An 18,912-nucleotide genomic window follows, 5' to 3' on the forward strand; every position below is an offset into this window, starting at 1 on the left:
AAGATAACCTAATAAACATGACGTCAATTCTTCATTGTGACTGACAGTCCGTGTCATCAACATTATCCGCGCACGCGTTTAAGTGCTTCCACCAATTACGGCACACCTTTGATCATTAAGGTGATATTCGGATGGCAGCTGCAGCTTTACTGTTGCGGCATTACTGCTGCGGGTGTCACTATCAATTTCCTTGGTAGAACTAGATAGTAATTAGAATTTAACGTTCAATCGTTCACACATTTGATCAAGGAGAACTCACCTGCTTGGGTCAAAAACTTTTCGCTTATGCGTTTTTCCTGTAGACATATATTAAATAAGTAATTGGTCTTTAAATCCTAATTTTCTGACTTCCCCCGATACACGTTCAAGCCTTCCATTTCTAAAAGACTGTAGAATGAAAGCAAAGCATATTGTATTGCAACAGGCCAATTTTCCAGTTATTCACTCGGTTAATTCCCTCTGCTTCAATACTGCAGGACGCAGTAACACTGGTAACAGTAACTGCGGTAATATGAATGTTACCATTACGCATGCGCGTTGTTGAAGTACTTCCACCAATTACGGCACACCTCTGATCATTATGCTCGTTGCTATGCCATGATCTATTGTGATCAACAAAGTACTTACACAAATTATAGCCTATTTACTCTAGTTCATTACAGAGGTACCTATTCGTAATTTCGTAGTTGGATGGAGCTATTGTGATCTATTTAAGGAACAGGGCTGGGCAGTTTCCTTTTCATCATCTTTGTTTTCATCATCATGATAGGTCCCTAAAATGACTTCATAAACAGTACGTCGTCATATGATATTTTGGTGCTTCTCTGAAGTAACTCCACTATATTAAGTGTCTCTTTCTGAAATGAAATCCATCGTGGATAGTATAAAATAGGTACTATAAAAAATACCCAAATGAGTATATTAGACATGTATAATCGGCATAATGTATATCCCCCTAAGTCGTGATGTCCATTAGAAAGACACAATCAAATACAATTTTGTACTATACCTAATGTAATAGAAGATAATTAACCAATTGTGAAGTATATAGCATTTTCGATAAATTATACACAAAGAATCCAGAACCTCCTCCTAAACTATTTGGAGTTTAAAATACAAGCGTAAGAACTACTACATCCCTTTGCAGTTGGTTGGAAAATTCCATAAAATCAATAAAGGTCTACCTTTAACATTAGTAGACGCTTACTCGGCACAAATAAGCAGTAAAAGGTTTCATTGCTGACCGTACACTTTTGTCGCTATATCGCCTTTCCTACTGATTTATTATTTAACAGCAAAAATACAAAAAATACCCTTTGAGAGCGGCACGTACAGTCGATTCACAAACATCTATACAAGCCAACGTTCCAAAAATATATTTACACGCCCTTTAAAACACGGACTATAGTCGTGTAAATATATTTTTGGAACGTTGGCTTGTATAGATGTTTGTGCACTCATACACCAGCAACATTTATAACGGATCTTTAATGGACTTTAAAATATTGATATTAAGGTTTAAAATAACAGTTAATAGTTTGAAAGAAGGCACGTACTTGACGGCTTTGTATGTACTTCCTAAAGTTTATTGGAGTAATAAATAAGTAATACTTAGCTAAACGTACTCGTAAATTGTGCGTTCAAAACACCTTTTACTAAAGATCGTAACCTATTCACATTCAGTTTTAGATGTTAAAAGTAGACACATTGACATTTGATGTAAGTTTGGTATTCTGATGCGAACGCAGTCTCAAAAGGGATACGTTTCAGAAGGTATTGATTTATGTGTGTGACTAGGGTTGCCAGATCGAAAGGCGCTATAATCGGGAAAAAATACCAATTTTTCGGGATTTTGGGCCTTAAGTCGGGAAAATGAACCATTCAAATTAAATTAATTGTATTAAAAACTACGATATTTTACATTATTGGCACTATGTCAGCTGCTCTGCCCAATCTCGCCACGCGCGCCCTCGCGCGCGCTGACGGGCTCGACGCGGGTCGGTTCGCTCGACGACAGTTCAGAACTTAATTGTATTGAACTTGAAATTATTGTTTTATAACGTGATGTTGTTTTTCGGGACAATTTTCACTTTGTCGGGAATCGGTAACACGTCCTAAAAATCGGGAGAATCCCGCCGAATCCCGACCATCTGGCAACCCTATGTGTGACCGTCAGACAAATCGGTACAGCGACTTCAACAATTTACGATTATTGGCACTTTTCTGCGGTTTGTGAACAGCTGCCAGATAACTGGACCCGGTAAGTATAACAGAATGTATGTGCCTTTCATTATGTAGCAGTGACCTGATGAGGTCCTCCCAGACGTATCCGTCGACGGCGACATCCTGACAAGCGTTTTATTGCAGCAGTGACATAATGTACTACCTAACAAAGCACCCATTTTCATTGGCCTCAAGTAGCCGGCAATGTAATGCCTTTTCCCGGCCTCTACCTTGAGCCGATTGCGATCGCGATATCGACACCACTCGGTATTTGCACAGCTATGTAAAATGGCTCTTATCACACGAGTGTTATTTCATAATTACGTCTACTTACTTCCCGATTTTAGTTCCGTGCCGCATACATTTACATACCTACTTTTAATTTATCGAAATCGGTTTTTATGGATGTTGGATTTAGATACAGATATAGCTTGGTCAGAATATTTTACCTTCAATACTTCATTTTATCAGACAAATTGTCAGATACATATATGTATTATTTTATTTATTTTTTATTTATTTATATAGCGCCCGCGTCAAGGTCGCAGCAGTAAGCGCAACAGTAATGTAGCTGCTGTTGCTATCCGAACGTCACATGATGGTGGTGGTGATGATGATGATCCTTCCGGCTGGCATAGCATGTCGACCACTTCGACTCCTAGTTAGTTCGGCGCTCGCGCGCCTGAATATGGCTGACGTAGTGAGGACCACAGCCACGTAGTGGTTGTGGATGGCAACAGGCTGGCGTGTTTTCTGAATGTCACATATATAAACACTGATTTCCAATGATCTTCATTTTTGTACATGTTTTGCGTTAAATATGTGGAAACCTTTGGCAATTTTAGAAACTTTCCGGCGGCACACCTCCCCAACAAACTACTTATAAAAATCTCGTCTTTATTAATTCATACTATGCTATACTTATAAGTTACCTATCATACGAGTATATTGCATATTTTATACTACATAATAGTACCTACCTGGTATAGTAGCCAAAATTAGATTAGTTACTTCAGTTTTTGTCATCGATCGAATCCCCAGTCAGAACGATCGTGTATCAAAGTTGTTTAAGAGCAACAGACGGACAGACGGACCGACTCAGATGGAGATAGGCGCATATCGGCTTTCAATTAGTGAAGGTAGATGGTGTGTAGCGTAGATGCGGGATGCCAAGTAAAGTCAACGTGATTTTTTTATGAATGAAAGAAAGAAAGAAAATACATTTATTTAGCATCTTAAAAACATTGGACATTACTTTTAAAATAACACATACAACACAAACTAGATGCTAAACAGGATCTCCACACAAACCACCCACTTAATGGGCGTTTTTTTTAAATATAAAGGCAAGAGAGAGTGCAATTGAATAAGAAAGTACTAAAGGGCAGAAGAACGGACGAAGTGGCGCAAAAGAGGCAAAAACGATGACAAGAGGTTTCGGTACAGTTCTCCTCAAACCTCTCTTGTCAGGCCTGCAGCAAGCCATGTCGTTCTCGTGTCGGTACACCATAAATCGTCTGCAATGCAATAGATGAAAACGCCAATGATGAAAGGAGATAATTTAAATGCCTAAACTCCTAGTGTATAATAAATTTAATTCGATAGCGTCACTTGACGAACGCGTTTCGTTAAGTGTCATTTTGTATGGGATTTTGAGTTTCCAAAACGTCCCGCTTGGAGCGCTGTTCAGAATTCCATACAAAAGTAGCCATAACGTAAACGCGAACGCTCGTCACGCTATCGCCTGAAATGTACACTAGGGGTTCTGACTTTTACGAGTTTTACGCGAACGAAGTCGCTGGCACAGGCATTTTATTAGGTATCTTATCTTCTAGTATTACGTGAAAAAAAGAGTTTTTTTTTTAATTCAAGGCTATGGTTTTCACCCAGTGCCGTATCTACCATGTTCACGTCTCAAGATCGTATCTCGGGGCTTCGTTAGTCGGTAATGTCGGACGAACTTAAATTGTTATTCATGTCTCGGGTTACCGAGCTGTATCTATTTAATGTTATATGCTTTTAAATAGTCCAGGTTTCGTTTAAATTTAGTTGATGATCATTTGAATATGTGATGGACTATAGAGATGGTTTTAGAAAAGATACAATACAATACAAATCCTCTTTACTGCACAACCTCTGAATAAATGTACATGAAAACACACATAATACATGAAGACAGAGGTAAATATAAGGCGGCCTTATCGCTAAAGAGCGATTTTTTCCAGACAACCTTCAGGTAGTAAGTAGTTCAGGTGGTGGAATGTTATTCCAGTATAGGAAACTACCATCGTTACTGCTACAGTAGGTAATTTACGCGGGGTCACAGACATTTTTTTTGATAAAATGAGTGAAGTTCAATGTTCTAATCGCGACAGTAATGCAGCAACGACAGCAACAAAAAATTACAAGGAAATTGACATCGTTTGCATCAACGCTATAGCAGTAACATTGGATCCCTTCCATTATGATATTTTAGCCAGAACGCTTATGGGTGACGTCATATCGTGGGAAACGACAGGTTAATAAAATCATAATGATTGAAAGTCATAATGTTGTCAAATTATCATTAGTCATAATTCTGAAACCGTTAACTCTTCAGGATTTTCGTGAGGTTATCCTATAGATAGGTTAGGTTTGTTATATGGCAATCCTGAAAAATTACGCGTTTCTGAGAAAAACCAAATTATGACTAACGAAAATGCGGACAAACAATACATTATGACTTTAAACTTTATGGGAAACAATAGAGACCCCAGTAACATTGCAATATTATTGAAAAATAAATAAAATAATTCCCATTAGGCTTTGCTCGTCACTATTAAACACTTTTTTCTCGATCAGACAGCGCGGCGCGCATGACTCGCATCCCGCATGCATGACACAACGCCATTGTTCCGCATATGCTATCAGATACGATCGTATCTGCTAAACACGCCCATGCATGCCTTAGTTACTGACAGAATACCTATCTCTAGGGGTTGCATTTCAAAACACCGGGGTGAAACACGAAACGCGATTTAGAATTGTGTCGCCTTTGGGTCTTTTCCGCGGGATAATCGGAGAAGAATAAGGCTCAATAAGGCCTGGTCAGTCATATGGCAGTCGCTTTCGTAAATAAACTTGGGTTTAGTAGCCAATAAGCGAACAGGTTCCCATTAGATGTGACTATTGATGAGGTGGCTATTAGTTACCGCGAATGTCGAAAATCTAAAATATCTTAATTTCCTTTGTCTATCGCGCTTGCTAATTCGAACATAAACAGGCAAAATAAATATTCACGGTCGGCCTCTGGCCACAGTCATCACTTTATAAAGTGTTTCAAAGTCGGTGAAGTTGTTGATATTTGTAATTAAGATGGGTTGCACAGGGTTGGGTTACGGTGATCGTTTATCAGGTGGGCCTTATGCTTGTTATCCCCTGGCGTGGTATAAAATAAAAAATATACGAGTGAACGCATGCACGCACGTGTATTATACGTAGCTAAACTGAGAGTCAAGTGGCCGCACCACTCTTTTGTACAAAATTGCAAGTACATAGTAGGTATAATATACTTATTGGAGCGTCAATATGTATGTGGCGACCTCGAGTTTTCAATGCTGCATCTATAGTTAGCGATCTGTGGTAACGCAAAAAAACATGTATAGAGGGTACAAGTATAAGTCAAAGTCAAGGTTGTTTTGCAAACAATAGGCTTCATAAGCGTCAAAAAAGGAGCTTTTTTATTATTATCAGTGTAAAAAAAGGAACCTCAATGCCTTGCTTACTTCGTAACTTTCGTGAGTACCTAAGTACTTAAACTTACATAATGTTTTTGGAGCTTTTTTTTAATGTAAAAAGGTAGCAATAAAGAAGTACCTATAGGTGGAAAGAAAGAGTACAAAATGGTTTCCTCTTAGGTACGTGGAACTAAATCCTACCTATTAATTCTTCTGTATCACCAACTATCACCATGGGGGAGGGAGGTGTCAAAAACTAGCCAAAAACGTATTGACGTCGTGACTATGGATGCCCCCTAATCTAAAAATTCGGAAATCAAGCCTTTTAGTCTCAAATATTAGTTTATTCAGTAACAAATCGTAATGCAACGTACTTATAACAGTACCAATCCAATCACATCACGGCTTCAAATCATGATACGGCCGTTTTTGCTGTTGCTACGCCTGTTTGCGGCGAGACCTTGACTGGCCGTTTTTGCTGCATTATATCATCCACTGCTCTCTTGAACAAGTATTATGCCAATGAGAACCAAGCAATAATAAAAAACTGAAAGTAACTTTAATTTCAAAGACATAAGAGTGATTATTTCGTTTTTAAATGGTAAAAATAAAGTTGTTTGTTTTTTGTTAATTTTAAAAAGCACCGTGAATGTTTTCCTTGGAGCAAAAACGTAATGATGGCACATTTCCTTTAATAAATGTTGCGTTTTTTGTGTGACTTTCGCATCCTGGTCCGGCAGTGTGCCGTGTGATCGACGATTAAAATCACAACTTGAAAACATAAAGTTGTTTAGAGGAAAGTTTCTTGCGGCAATTTGTTATAAGTTATAGGTATTACTACGAGTATTCAAGCAATTAGATTGTCATGTTACCCCCTCAGAATCCTGTTAAATAAGACTGTGAGTAATTTTTATTAAGTACTTAATACTTACTTATCAAGGTAACTTTTAATAATGTATTCCATTTTGAACATAACTGCATACCCCGCAACGGAGCTAGCAAAACCGTAGCAAATGACAGTTTTGTGTCAGGGTTGGCGATTATGATGAACCATTTTGCTTTAACTTTATTGTATGTAAGATTAATAAAATTGATCGAGAACCCTGTTGACCCTCTTCCGATATAACTCGGTTTAATTTACTGTCAAATAATATAAATTAACAAATCAATGTCAATATTAGATGCGTTTCAATGTAGGTATCTGTTATTTTGTTTATAAAATCACGTTTTTTTTCGCATTTCTTTCAAATATTAACATGGAATTTTCATTGCTTGAAAATATTGGTGTGTTTGAAAACAAAGAAAAAATATTTTTTGTAAGTACTTTAGTTTATGCGTAGTAGTGATAACCCTGACGTACAACTGCTACAGATTTGCTAGCGAGGTATGAACATAAGCAATCGTAGGTACCCAGTATCAGTAGGTATAGTCCCATCCATCCCACGAGGCGCACATAGGCAACATAATAATACTAAATAACAAATAAGTGGTTAGATAATTCCAGCATCATAGATAATTTTATTCAATTTGGTCTTGTTACGCGTTGAAGGTCAAAAAAACGGCGGAGAAAAAATCTCCGAGAGCAAAAACTCTATGACAACATTATTTCACTGGTAACAGGGCAAATTGAAGAAAATTATATACGGTTGGACTTGGTCAACAATAACGTTCATGAGATCAGAGCTAGGAATTGCGGAATTTGCGGAATAAGTACCTATTTTTTAAATTGGCGCAAATTCCTAAAAAAATTCATGAAAAGTTTTTATGCAGGTTTTTATTTAGAAAATGATACGACCTGATACGACTGTTTCATCTGAGATTTACGTTTCAAATCGATTGGCAATAAACGTGAAAAAAATACCAAGTAGGTAGAGTCTGTGCGGAAAGATGAGTATCTGGCTCCATACATTCCACGAGTTCCACGACTCTTCTCTTTCCTAACAGACTCTAATTTCCATGAAAATATTGCAATTTTTGAAAAATATCCTTAGTGCACTGCTACTCAGTAGCCAAGTAACTTTTTAACATTTGACATTCTGTAAAAAACCAATACCTAGTAAATTTTTTTATTGAAATGACAAGGGCAAAGATGCTTGGTATATAATTGGCCCATACCTCGCAACCGAGCTAGCAAATCTGTAGCAGTTGTACGTCAGGGTTATCACTACTACGCATAAACTAAAGTACAAAAAATATTTTTTCTTTGTTTTCAAACACACCAACATTTTCAAGCAGTGAAAATTCCATGTTAATACTTGAAAGAAATGCGTAAAAAAACGTGATTTTATAAACAAAATAACAGATACATTGAAACGCATCTAATATTGACATTGACCTGTTAATTTATATTATTTTGACACTAAATTAAACCGGGTTATATCGGAAGAGGGTCAACAAGGTTCTCGATCAATTTTATTAATCTTACATACAATAAAGTTAAAGCAAAATGGTTCATCAGAATCGCCAACCCTGACACAAAACTGTCATATGCTACGGTTTTGCTAGCTCCGTTGCGGGGTATGAAATTGCACTTTAAATTTGTTTTACCCATTTACTAAAATTTATAGATATAGAAAAGTAAAGGGGTAAAAAACGTAAAAAAGTAAAACGAAATGAAGGTGCAATGAAACTAAAGGCTTTTACCGGGGGAAAAGTAGGGGACACGGGACAAATTTTGGGGATTTAGGTACTAATATGGAAACTAGAAATTTAGAGTAAGCCTAGGCCCAGCAGTGGGATATATCATAGATAAGCAAATATTCTCAACGAACACACAGCAACAAAGTAGACACATGTTAGGGTGTAGGAAGCTTCAAGTTACTGTCATTCGAGCTAGGCATTGTCCTAGATAACTGCGCGCGCGCACGGCCTCAATATAAATCTTATGACTAGGCAATAAGGTCGGTTTTACATTGACTGGACGGTTGATCGACTTGCAGATTGAATGTCACTGCAGTGGTTGGCCTCGGTCTTGTATCTGTTAAAGGATTATTTTATAGTAAAGGTACGTTTGTAATATATTTAGTTATTTAATCTTTGTTGCAGAAAAAAAACTAATGGTAGACTTAAAGTTGTAATACATTTAATTCGGAAAAAAGACTATCCAGTAATGTTATCCTCCACATTATAACATTTCAAAGCGAGTAAGAACTCAAAGATCTATGAAGTGTAAGTATAAGATAAGTTGCAAGTGTAAGTCCAACAAAAAACGTGCCTCGTAAAATAAAATAAAAATATGCTCAAAAAGAGAGCGCCATTATATTTAGCTTATACTCGTGTAGATGGCGACACCGTTTGATATTTAACAATTTTAAATTTTAACACATATCGGTGAAAGAACATGGGTCAAGTCATGTGGCGTTCTAAAAGTTTTAATCCTGTGTCGAAAGATGGCAGTATAAGTTTACTGTGACTACAAAATTTACTATGACAATAAGCCTCTATACCTACTCAATTCTCTTTGGTGGTTGATTTCCACGTGTCTTTTTTCCTTAAGATCTGACTCAGATTGTAAAAACCTGCCATTTCCTTCACCCCCATGATACTTTTTTGCGTGTGGTTATCGCCATCATCTGTCAATTTCGTCATCCTATACCACTTGTCACTTTGTCGCCTCGTCATGTCAGATTTGTCATTTAATCTGACGCGATAGTGTTACCGTGTCAAATTACACGCTAGAAAAAAATCTAACTTGTATTGATTCGGTATTCGGTAGTTAAAGGTAGTCTAAGATACATAAGATATCTATTTATACTATATTTTATAAAACATTTTTTCAAAACGACATGTCTTACTTATTTATTAGGAATTTGGCATGAGATGAAGCATGATCATTAGCGAAGTGAAAACTTCTTTAGCGGCGCTGTGCACTTTTTGTGATGGGGAAAAAATGTTACACTCGTAACAGGTGTCACGTGACCGTAAGACGTAAGACGGACACGTGACCTGATCGAAAAACTGTTACTTCAATGTCATCTAGTGAGTTTCGCACTAACTAGTATTAATATAACTCGAGTACTAACAGTGATGTGCTTAGGGGTTTCAAGTAATGCGACGAAATAACGCTAGATGGCGTTAACCTCAATTATAAATAGTGCTGCAGACATTTTGCAATAGTGATAAGAGTTTTCACTTCTGCCGGCACTCCCTGATGCAAACGCGTTGTTTTTTTTATGTCAGGTGCTAGTTTTCGTTGCCAAAAATTTGTATGAGTAGGAACAAGAAAAATAGAGCGAGTAAAAGTTTTTCATCGGTTTTTAGTGTTTTTACCTATACCTATGTAAAAATCCTACTCGTTCTAATTTCTTTGTATTAATATTCCTAGCCACGAAAACTAGTATACCAGACATAAATAGATAAATGAATGTTCATGTAAATTTTCATGTTATTTCAGAATGTAGTTTGCCATATCTTTGCAAAAAAGTTTTCATAGTGTAAACGAAACATAACTTACAATTTTTACAGAGTTTTGTTTTGACCGTCACCGAGGTCGGACGCGTCCCGGGGTGTTTTACAAGGGTGTACGCTATACCATTTTGTCGCCAGATGTGCGGGCCGGGCCGGACTGTGCCTTTTTTTTGTATATAAATGACCGCGCGCGTTTTGTGTGTTTCGGTTTCGATTCTATGATTCTATTCATTACTATTAAAATATCTCATCCCGAGAAATGCCGGTTTAACGTATTTTTTATTATTTTAAAATGTGTAAAATCACTGCGCATACGCCGAAGTAAACCTCAGCGAAGTCGAGACATGAGTACGAGTTACCTGGTGAGAGATTTCCATTTTACCTCCAAATAACATGCTCATGTGGATTGAATCTCTGTATAATTGCATTGTCTGTTTTAAGCAGGGTAGCAGTACAAGCAATACTTGAACTATGTTGAGTACCTGTGTATGTTGCTGTCTCTTTACGAGCAAATGTAGACGATTACCTTCAATCTTGCCCCAAAACAGGCAACTACATACTAGTATAAGTACCGAAAGATGCAACTTGATAAAACGAACTCTATGTTAATTTCGTCGTTACAATACCATTCCAAATTTGTTCTAAATTAACATGCGTCACGACTCACGAGGGACGCTGCTTGTACACAATTTTTTTTCCTTCGCACGAGTTTGGTTGGTGGAAGTTGTTACTTCAGATAATGTCGTGGCGGTCTCATGTGCCTACTGTATACCTATAGCGGCAACTTTATTTTATTCCTAACAACTGGACTGGGTTAGGATAGAGGTAATTGAGTAAGAAAGATGCCTATGCCTGTAGGTGGGTGTAGCTTAAAAAGGGAAAGAAGGGACCTCTTACGGAACCCACTGATTTCAATGTACAGCGAGACATACTGGGCGATTGTAAAGGGTTGTAAAAGGCGAGCAAAATACGCAAGACAGTCGGCTCAAAGAAACGAATCAAAATACAAAGGCCCGCAGAAGTAATGGCGGACACCGCTTCAGAATTATTTTTTATACTATCCGGCTTCAAGGGTCTTACAGCCCATCACAACATGTGCAGTTGCAATAAATGCCAAAAAAATAAGGGTACGAGGCACGGCTACTTTCACCACGACCACGCCGGGGCGCGAGGAATTGAAGGAATGTAACATTCCTATATCTACAAGCTGCGCTACCTGTGCTACACTACACTTATACAACAGGACAAAATCCTTCGTCCACCTTACCGAAGCTCACCGTACGCTACGCAAGCACATACTTGGTCGTCGATCAAGAAACTTAATGACCACTACCTGCTTTCTTCATTATCGCAAGAAAACGCAGCACTCCACGCAGCTCTGGAATATAAAGAGAAAGAGAGGAAGGAGGGACGCCCGATATATACGTGGGAGGACTCACTTAACGACATTCGACACTATACTTACTAACCGACCCCGATCCTATTTGGAGTACATATCTGAAAACAGAAGCAGCCTAAAAAAAAAATAAGCGGAAAAAAAAATATACAAACAACCGGAAACGGACACGGAATCAGAGCCAGAGGAAACGGAAAACGGTGGCGGCACTAGCGGTAGGATATCTAATACGGAGCCCCAAGTGACCTAGCACGCTTTGATTAGATCAGAGATTACGTAATAAAGACAAGATGAAGAAGAAGACATGAAGAAGACAGGAAGAAAAAGCAGTCATATTCCCTCACAACCAAGTATTTATTACACACCAAGTATAGTATCTATCTATACCCCATGCTGACTTCACGATGCCTGTATTCGGGTCGGCTCAAAATTTCCCGTCTCTCCTACTATCCTGACTGCAAACCCTACACTCCAGTCCTATCTACTGGGTGCTCCGGTGTCTCGGGCAGGCTGCGGGCGCCTACGGAGGGGTGGCAGGGGTTGTTGCGTAATAAGCTGGTTTGCGCGCGTACTTTGTTTGATTTCGCGTTTGAGGCTTAGCCGGTGTGAGGTGACGCTGACACCTCCACTGACTCGATGCCGCTTAGGTTGAATCAGCAGAGTCATACGAGCTTACAGGACTATTTGCCTCAACTACGCCTCCCCCCTGTAGTCTCCTCTTCCTAGTCCTTGCTGCAGGATCTGCTGGCTGGAGTTACCCCTAGTATCAGTATCAGTATCAGTGTAAACGAAACATAACTTACAATTTTTACACTTCCTCAACTCATTCTATTTTAATACCTGTGCCTATAACAATAAAGCTCAAAATACCATCGTTTTCAGCATGACGTCACCCTGCGCAGGCGACGCGCTGTCTGCCGCGCCGCCGAGAGGGAAGGCATAATGCGCGCGCGCAGGTGCGAGAGGGACGACACGATGCGCGGTGAAGCGTGGATATGAAGCACGATTCTGAATTAACAATTTGTCACGGTTTTGATCTTATTTGATAGGACATTGAACATCGCTCACGCTGATTGGTGCATGCGAAATGAATTGAAAATGGCGCACTAATCACTAAGACGATCGTCACGATCGGGGTCAAAATTATTTTCGTTGTCTTGTTTTCTGTCCCCAAAAAATGTGATATATATCTTTACTGTTAATATTAGGTATTATCACCAATTCACCACTTATTTTAGTATCAACTGGCCCTTTTTATTAGAGATGCCGCGAATATTCGGCAACTATTCGGTATTCGGCCTATTCGGCCACTTTGCCGAATATTCGGTATTCGGCCGAATGTTGCCTACTATTCGGCCGAATACCGAATTAATATCTGTTGCGCCTACTTAAAAAGAAAAATTGCACAATAAAAATAACCAAAAACTATGAAGGTATATTTTTATTTAGAATGTGTTCTTGGAAAGTTGTTAAATACGAAGACCCTTTTTAGGGTTCCATAGTCAAATGGCCAAAAACTGAACCCTTATGAATTCGTCATATCTGTCTGTCCGTCAGTCCGTCCGTATGTCACAGCCACTTTTTTCCGAAACTATAAGAACTATACTGTTGAAACTTGGTAAGTAGATGTATTCTGTGAACCGCATTAAGATTTTCACACAAAAATAGAAAAAAAAAATTCGGTATTTGGCCGAGAGAGGGGCCGAATATTCGGTATTCGGCCAAAACCACTATTCGGGGCATCTCTACTTTTTATACCTACTGATGCAAATAAGTAGGTAAATGGAATTAAATTATAGTTTGAAAAATAAGAATTTTAGACAAAATGGAAGTATCGGTCTAATCGCTGCAAACCAACTGAGCTACCGAGGCTTACCAGAAGCGTGCAAATCTATTCCTCCCTTAGAGAGGCCCACAACGACATCTACCGTAAGAATGTTTTATTTTAACGAGACCGAAGCCTCAAGTTATATTGAGAATTCACCAGTAACAGTGTGCTAAGTTCTTACTAAGAAGGTATACTGACTGACAAGTTGTGTTTGCCAGACTATAGTACTCTTAGTACTCTATAAACTTACCAACTTAGGTAATTATTTTATACGTGTTGAACAGCGAGAGTATTTTTAAACGCTAACTCAAACAGTTAACTCCTTCATCCCGGTCGCCCAGTGCCACCAGTGCCTCTAACTAGTAAACAACAACCGATATCAATCGAAAATCAACCTCATTACCTACGAAACACGATTATTTATCCATTGATACATTTTACCAACGTACTTACATCCCGTTACACCCTTATTGCAATAGAAACAAGGTTGATTATAGTCTAAATGAGTGAGTAGATAAAGTGGTTCAATTGGAAAACTTTACCAACATACTTGCATTCAATCAAAATCTTATTTCTATGACAATAAAGTTGATTATAGCTTGATCGGGTGGTTAGGTAAATTGGTTTTGTGTTAATAATAATGCGTGGTGCGTAGCGACAGCGAGCTGGCGACAGCGCGCAGCGCGATGACATAGAATATGGTTGTAGATGGGACACGGTTTTCTGCCTACGCTAATGACTTGTTGAACTTTTGTGTTAAACAGAAATTGAAATACCTACATAATTATGTAGATATCATTATATTCACATTTACCTACACAACATTACACACATTAACATTTACATTATTTACATTTTTATTTATTTTAGTAACAATTTGTTACCTACTACAAAGGTAATAAATAATATATTAAACGCGACTCTTAATCCCAGTAGTTTTAATACTTTTAAATTAGAAGGGTTTTGTAACTTCTTTATCCATTGGATTACGTCATTGTCGAGGGTAAACAAATCTGCAGGGTTTCCGTCGTATTTGCTAAGTGGGCAGTATTGAATGATGTCCTGCACAGGAGCCCCGCCATCGCACCTTGGAGACTCTATCCATCCATAATATTTGTGCAGGAATGCTCGTAACGTGAGCGACCGCAGCCGGTTCTCAACTTATTCAGTTGGCACCATTCTTTCCTTGTCCTTGTTGTTACATGTGACCTCACAATAAACAAAAAGCATACATTTACGTTAATTTGCTTTTTAAATACCTATTTATTCTATGGGTATCGAGACAATAGTTGTAGTGACACACACAACAACACATAATGTAATAACAGCATAATTTTAAAATTATTGTTAATTTGCTACAGTTGCTACAACAACAATATTCAACAACAACAACAGTATTCAACAGCTTTTGCACTTCGGAACTGCAACTGTTGTAACTGTTCTGTGTTCATTCACATCAACTCATTTGCCAACCATTACCTTAGGTACTAACTACTTAAGGTACCTTTTGGATTCAGATCAGACTATACGAGCATTACTGCAGCAGTATTGCAGCGCGACATCACATACTGCCGGGATCGACTGACCGATTTGACAATACTGTCAAAAATCCGTGCAGCAATATCGATTTTGATATTTGCGGCAGTAATGCAGAAGACAGCAATGTCACGCCGCATTACTGCAGTAGTAATGCAATCCGAACGGTACCCTTCAACATTTCTACCTATTCCCGCTTCTGCGTGACCCGCGCTCCGTGTTAGCCACGGCGCACACCGCACGCGATGGCAACGTCGCTATATCTCGCATCGCGCAGTATCGCGCCGCCCTCGCTTTGGATCGCTCGCCACCATGTCGAGGGTCTACAGAGAAAAACTCATCGACGAAGTGAAAAAATACCCGGTTCTTTATGATACTAGAAATGAGAACCATAGAGATATTGATGTGAGAGATCGCTGCTGGGCAGAGATATCGGAACGGTTGGGAGAGAACAGTGAGTAAAACTTAAACTTAATTACGTTACATTAGAGTTCTTATTTGACTGTCGTTAATGAAAAGTTTTAGAGCGATTGAGGAGGAAATAAATAAACAGTTGAGTTTGAACGTTATTTACGTAACATTAAAGTTTAATTTTGACTGTAGTTGCCTCGCTTCGTTGCGCGTTAACTGTGCTCAGTGCGGATTTATAAAGCCATTTGAATTTGAACTTTATAGAGTTTTAGTTAAGTAGAGATTTGACTGAAGGCCGTTAGTTTGTGACCAAGCGTGGCTAGAACCAATGTGGTTACAGTTTGAGTTTTATTTAGTAGAGCGTAGGGTTGAAAGTTGTGTAGAAAGTAAATACCGGTTGGATCGGAGCTATGCATCAGCTGTTCTAGTGCCAAGGTAGCCGGTTATGAGACAGATCGAATACGAAAACGAAAGATGTTATTAATATTACAAATAGGAATCGTATTAAAACATTGCAATAAAGTTGCTTAATCAGATTTCTACCGGTTTAAAGTATTTTATCAATTTTTATCCGTCCTTATTGCACAATGTAGGCCTGGCGTACGCGTACGGGGCATGTACCTACTTACAAGATAAATTATACATCATACCGTTACAATTGAATGGTCCTCCACAGGCGAAATTCTAAAGCGAGAATGGAAAATCCTCCGCGACTCCCTTCGGCAGTCCCTCAAGAAATGTAAACAAGGGGTCACTACTAAAGCGGGCACACCGTGTAAGAAGTGGCGGTTTCAGAACAGGATGTCCTTCGTGCTACCCTACATGACCATCCGAAGGTAATACATGTAAATATTACAATAAATAAGCCCTTCAAGAAATGTAAACAAGGGGTCACTCACTACTAAAGCGAGCACACCGTACCCTAAATACTGGTAGCGAATACCCTAAATACTGGTGTACAGTCAGATATACTAGTAGTTTAGCATCTATGCATACAAACTTATATGCAGGGGGGCCCCGCCCTGAAGTATTTTTTTTCTCTGCAGCTGACCGTCCGCGTCCTAACAATTTCAGCCGCGTTGCTTCAAGATCGCTGTATCTTCGGTGTTTCATTCCACTATACCTATGACTTTATACTCAGAAAAATAACTTGATTCTTCCTCTTTTTCCACTTATATGAAATTATACCACCATACCGCACTGCTTTTAACCGCCATAGAATTTACCATCGAGCCTGCTTATGTCACCGGCGGTACGAAGTGAAAGTTACACGAAGTTTTGTCATCAGACTGATCAGACCGCAGCGAAATAAGCCTGATTTTGTATGTCTTATATATCTACGGCGGCTAAAAGGTACAATCTATTACATTTCAGAACGCAAAGGCGACAAAGAGACGTGAAGATCGACGAAACAGAAAAAGACATACAATCGGAACCAGAGTCAGAAACCTGGGACACTGGCTCTGGAGACCAGGACTCCTTGGAGCTGTTCTTTGCCAGCGTCTGCCAGAGCACTAAGAGGCTGCCTAAAACTTATCAGAATCAGGTGTGTTCTTAGTTAGTTTTGCTAGGCCCCAGCTCCTCCACGAAACCTAGCAGTGTTCAGGTTGCTAACTACCTCATTTAGTGTGCACGGATTCCCTAGAAACTCGCTCCTGTAAGTATACTTCTAGCAGATGTGTTCTTATACTAAGGTAAATATGGAGAAGACCGTCTATCAGGGGAGACCGTCTACAAGCACTTTCACGCTTCTAACTCTTGCACACAAGTAGGTACACATATGTACCTACTTCACTTAGAGATGGTCGGAAGAGTAGATCGAGCGAAAATCTTCCTTTCTGGCTGTGTCGCAGCAATTTATCACTTGCTTTTTGGTAAAGGAAAACATCTTGAGGAAACCTGCATACATCCGCGAAGAAATTGAAAGGATTGTGAAGGAATGTGAAGTCCCCAACCCGCATTGGGCCAGCGTGGGGACTATAGCCCAAACCCTCACGCGCATGAGAGGAGGCCTGTGCCCAGCAGTGAGACGTATTTAGGCTGGATTATATTTCTGAAGTGAAAACTTCTTTAGCGGCGCTGTGCACTTTTTGAGGTGGGGAAAAAATGTTAAACTCGAGACAGCGTAAGTCGATCACGTGACCGTAAGATTTAGATGGCCACTCATTTAGATGGCATTTAAATCAATAAAGAAAAACTCAATGACATTACTTGAAAAACTGTTACATGTAATGTCATTGAGTTTTTCTTTATTGATTTAAATGCCATCTAGTGAGTTTCGTTCTAACTGGTATTAATATAACTCGAGTACTAACAGTGATGTGCTTAGGGGTTTCAAGTAATTAACGCTAACGCTAGATGGCGTTAACCTCAATTATACATAGTGTATTTTGCACTACTCATTGAGTTTTCACTTCTGCCGGCGCTCCCTGAGTGCAACCCGTTGTTTTTTTTTTATTTATGACCATATCATACCGGTCTGGCCGTTATGAAGCCGATGATCCCGGGTTCAAATCCTGGTAAGGGCATTTATTTGTGTGATGACTTGATGAGCACAGATTTTTTTCCTGAGTCATGAGTGTTTTCTATGTATTTAAATATTTATATATTACATATATCGTTGTCTAAGTACCCCACAACACAAGCCCTATTGAGCTTACTGTTGGACTTTGTGTGATAATTGATAATGTCCTATAATATTTACTTATTTATCATGCAGATAAAACGGCAAGTCCTCGACGTATTACTCAGAATAGAAGAAGAAGCCGAAGTTCTAGACACCAAGAGTGCCGTCAACAGGAACTTTTAACTGGTCAGCTTCATTCTGACCCACTCCCTACGCGGCTATCACACTTATCATATTAGAATTTAGATACCACTAAGTCGTTACATAGCAGTGGTAACTACTAATGGCATCCCATGGCTCCCCTACACTATGATGGTCCAGCGCTGGACCAACGAGGTGGCAATGCGATGGTTGAGAACACGCACTATGGGATGGGCCACGTTTAGATGCGTACGCACCATCGCTGGCCTCACTGCCTTTGATGTGCGGACGAAAAACCGACACCGCGGCCATCCCGCGCGCCATAAGCCAACCGACACCACTACCCTCTCTACACGTTGGCCCATCATATTGGACCACTAGATTGGGCCAACGTGTAGAGGAACCATAAAGTGTCGTTTACGTTGCGTGCCGGCATCGTGCGTAAGATGCCCAACACAACTAGTTTTAACTAAGTAACTTGGTTGTTATCACAATTAAACTATTACTTATTAGACTTTTTATTTTATTACTACCCGAGTACCTTAATGCCATAATTTAGGTTCAGGACGGACGACAGACACCAAAACATCTTAAATTTGCAAATTGCGGGGATCTCTTTTACTCCAAT

At 39.2% G+C, this 18,912-nt stretch overlaps 1 protein-coding gene and 1 long non-coding RNA gene across 2 annotated transcripts in view; one reads left to right on the plus strand and one right to left on the minus strand.

Moving 5' to 3' along the window:
• The window catches only part of LOC134654266 (uncharacterized), a 290,346-nt gene that overhangs the window by 25,797 nt on the left and 245,637 nt on the right, over positions 1-18,912 (minus strand). The window lies entirely within an intron of this gene.
• Positions 15,370-18,362, plus strand: LOC134654261 (uncharacterized). Its single transcript, XM_063509727.1, has 4 exons — positions 15,370-15,560; positions 16,194-16,353; positions 16,892-17,063; positions 18,237-18,362. Exons 1-4 carry the CDS (start codon positions 15,419-15,421, stop codon positions 18,324-18,326), a joined length of 564 nt encoding a protein of 187 aa, XP_063365797.1. The 5' UTR covers positions 15,370-15,418; the 3' UTR covers positions 18,327-18,362.

This window comes from Cydia amplana, chromosome 14 (genome assembly GCF_948474715.1).
Source record: "Cydia amplana chromosome 14, ilCydAmpl1.1, whole genome shotgun sequence".
NCBI classification, from domain to species: domain Eukaryota; kingdom Metazoa; phylum Arthropoda; class Insecta; order Lepidoptera; family Tortricidae; genus Cydia; species Cydia amplana.

Coding starts and splice junctions, on each gene's coding strand:
- LOC134654261 (XM_063509727.1), top strand. CDS start 15,419: ATGTCGAGGGTCTACAGAGAAAAACTCATCGACGAAGTGAAAAAATAC. Junction 15,561..16,193: donor GGAACGGTTGGGAGAGAACA/GTGAGTAAAACT, acceptor GGTCCTCCACAG/GCGAAATTCTAAAGCGAGAA. Junction 16,354..16,891: donor CCCTACATGACCATCCGAAG/GTAATACATGTA, acceptor ATTACATTTCAG/AACGCAAAGGCGACAAAGAG.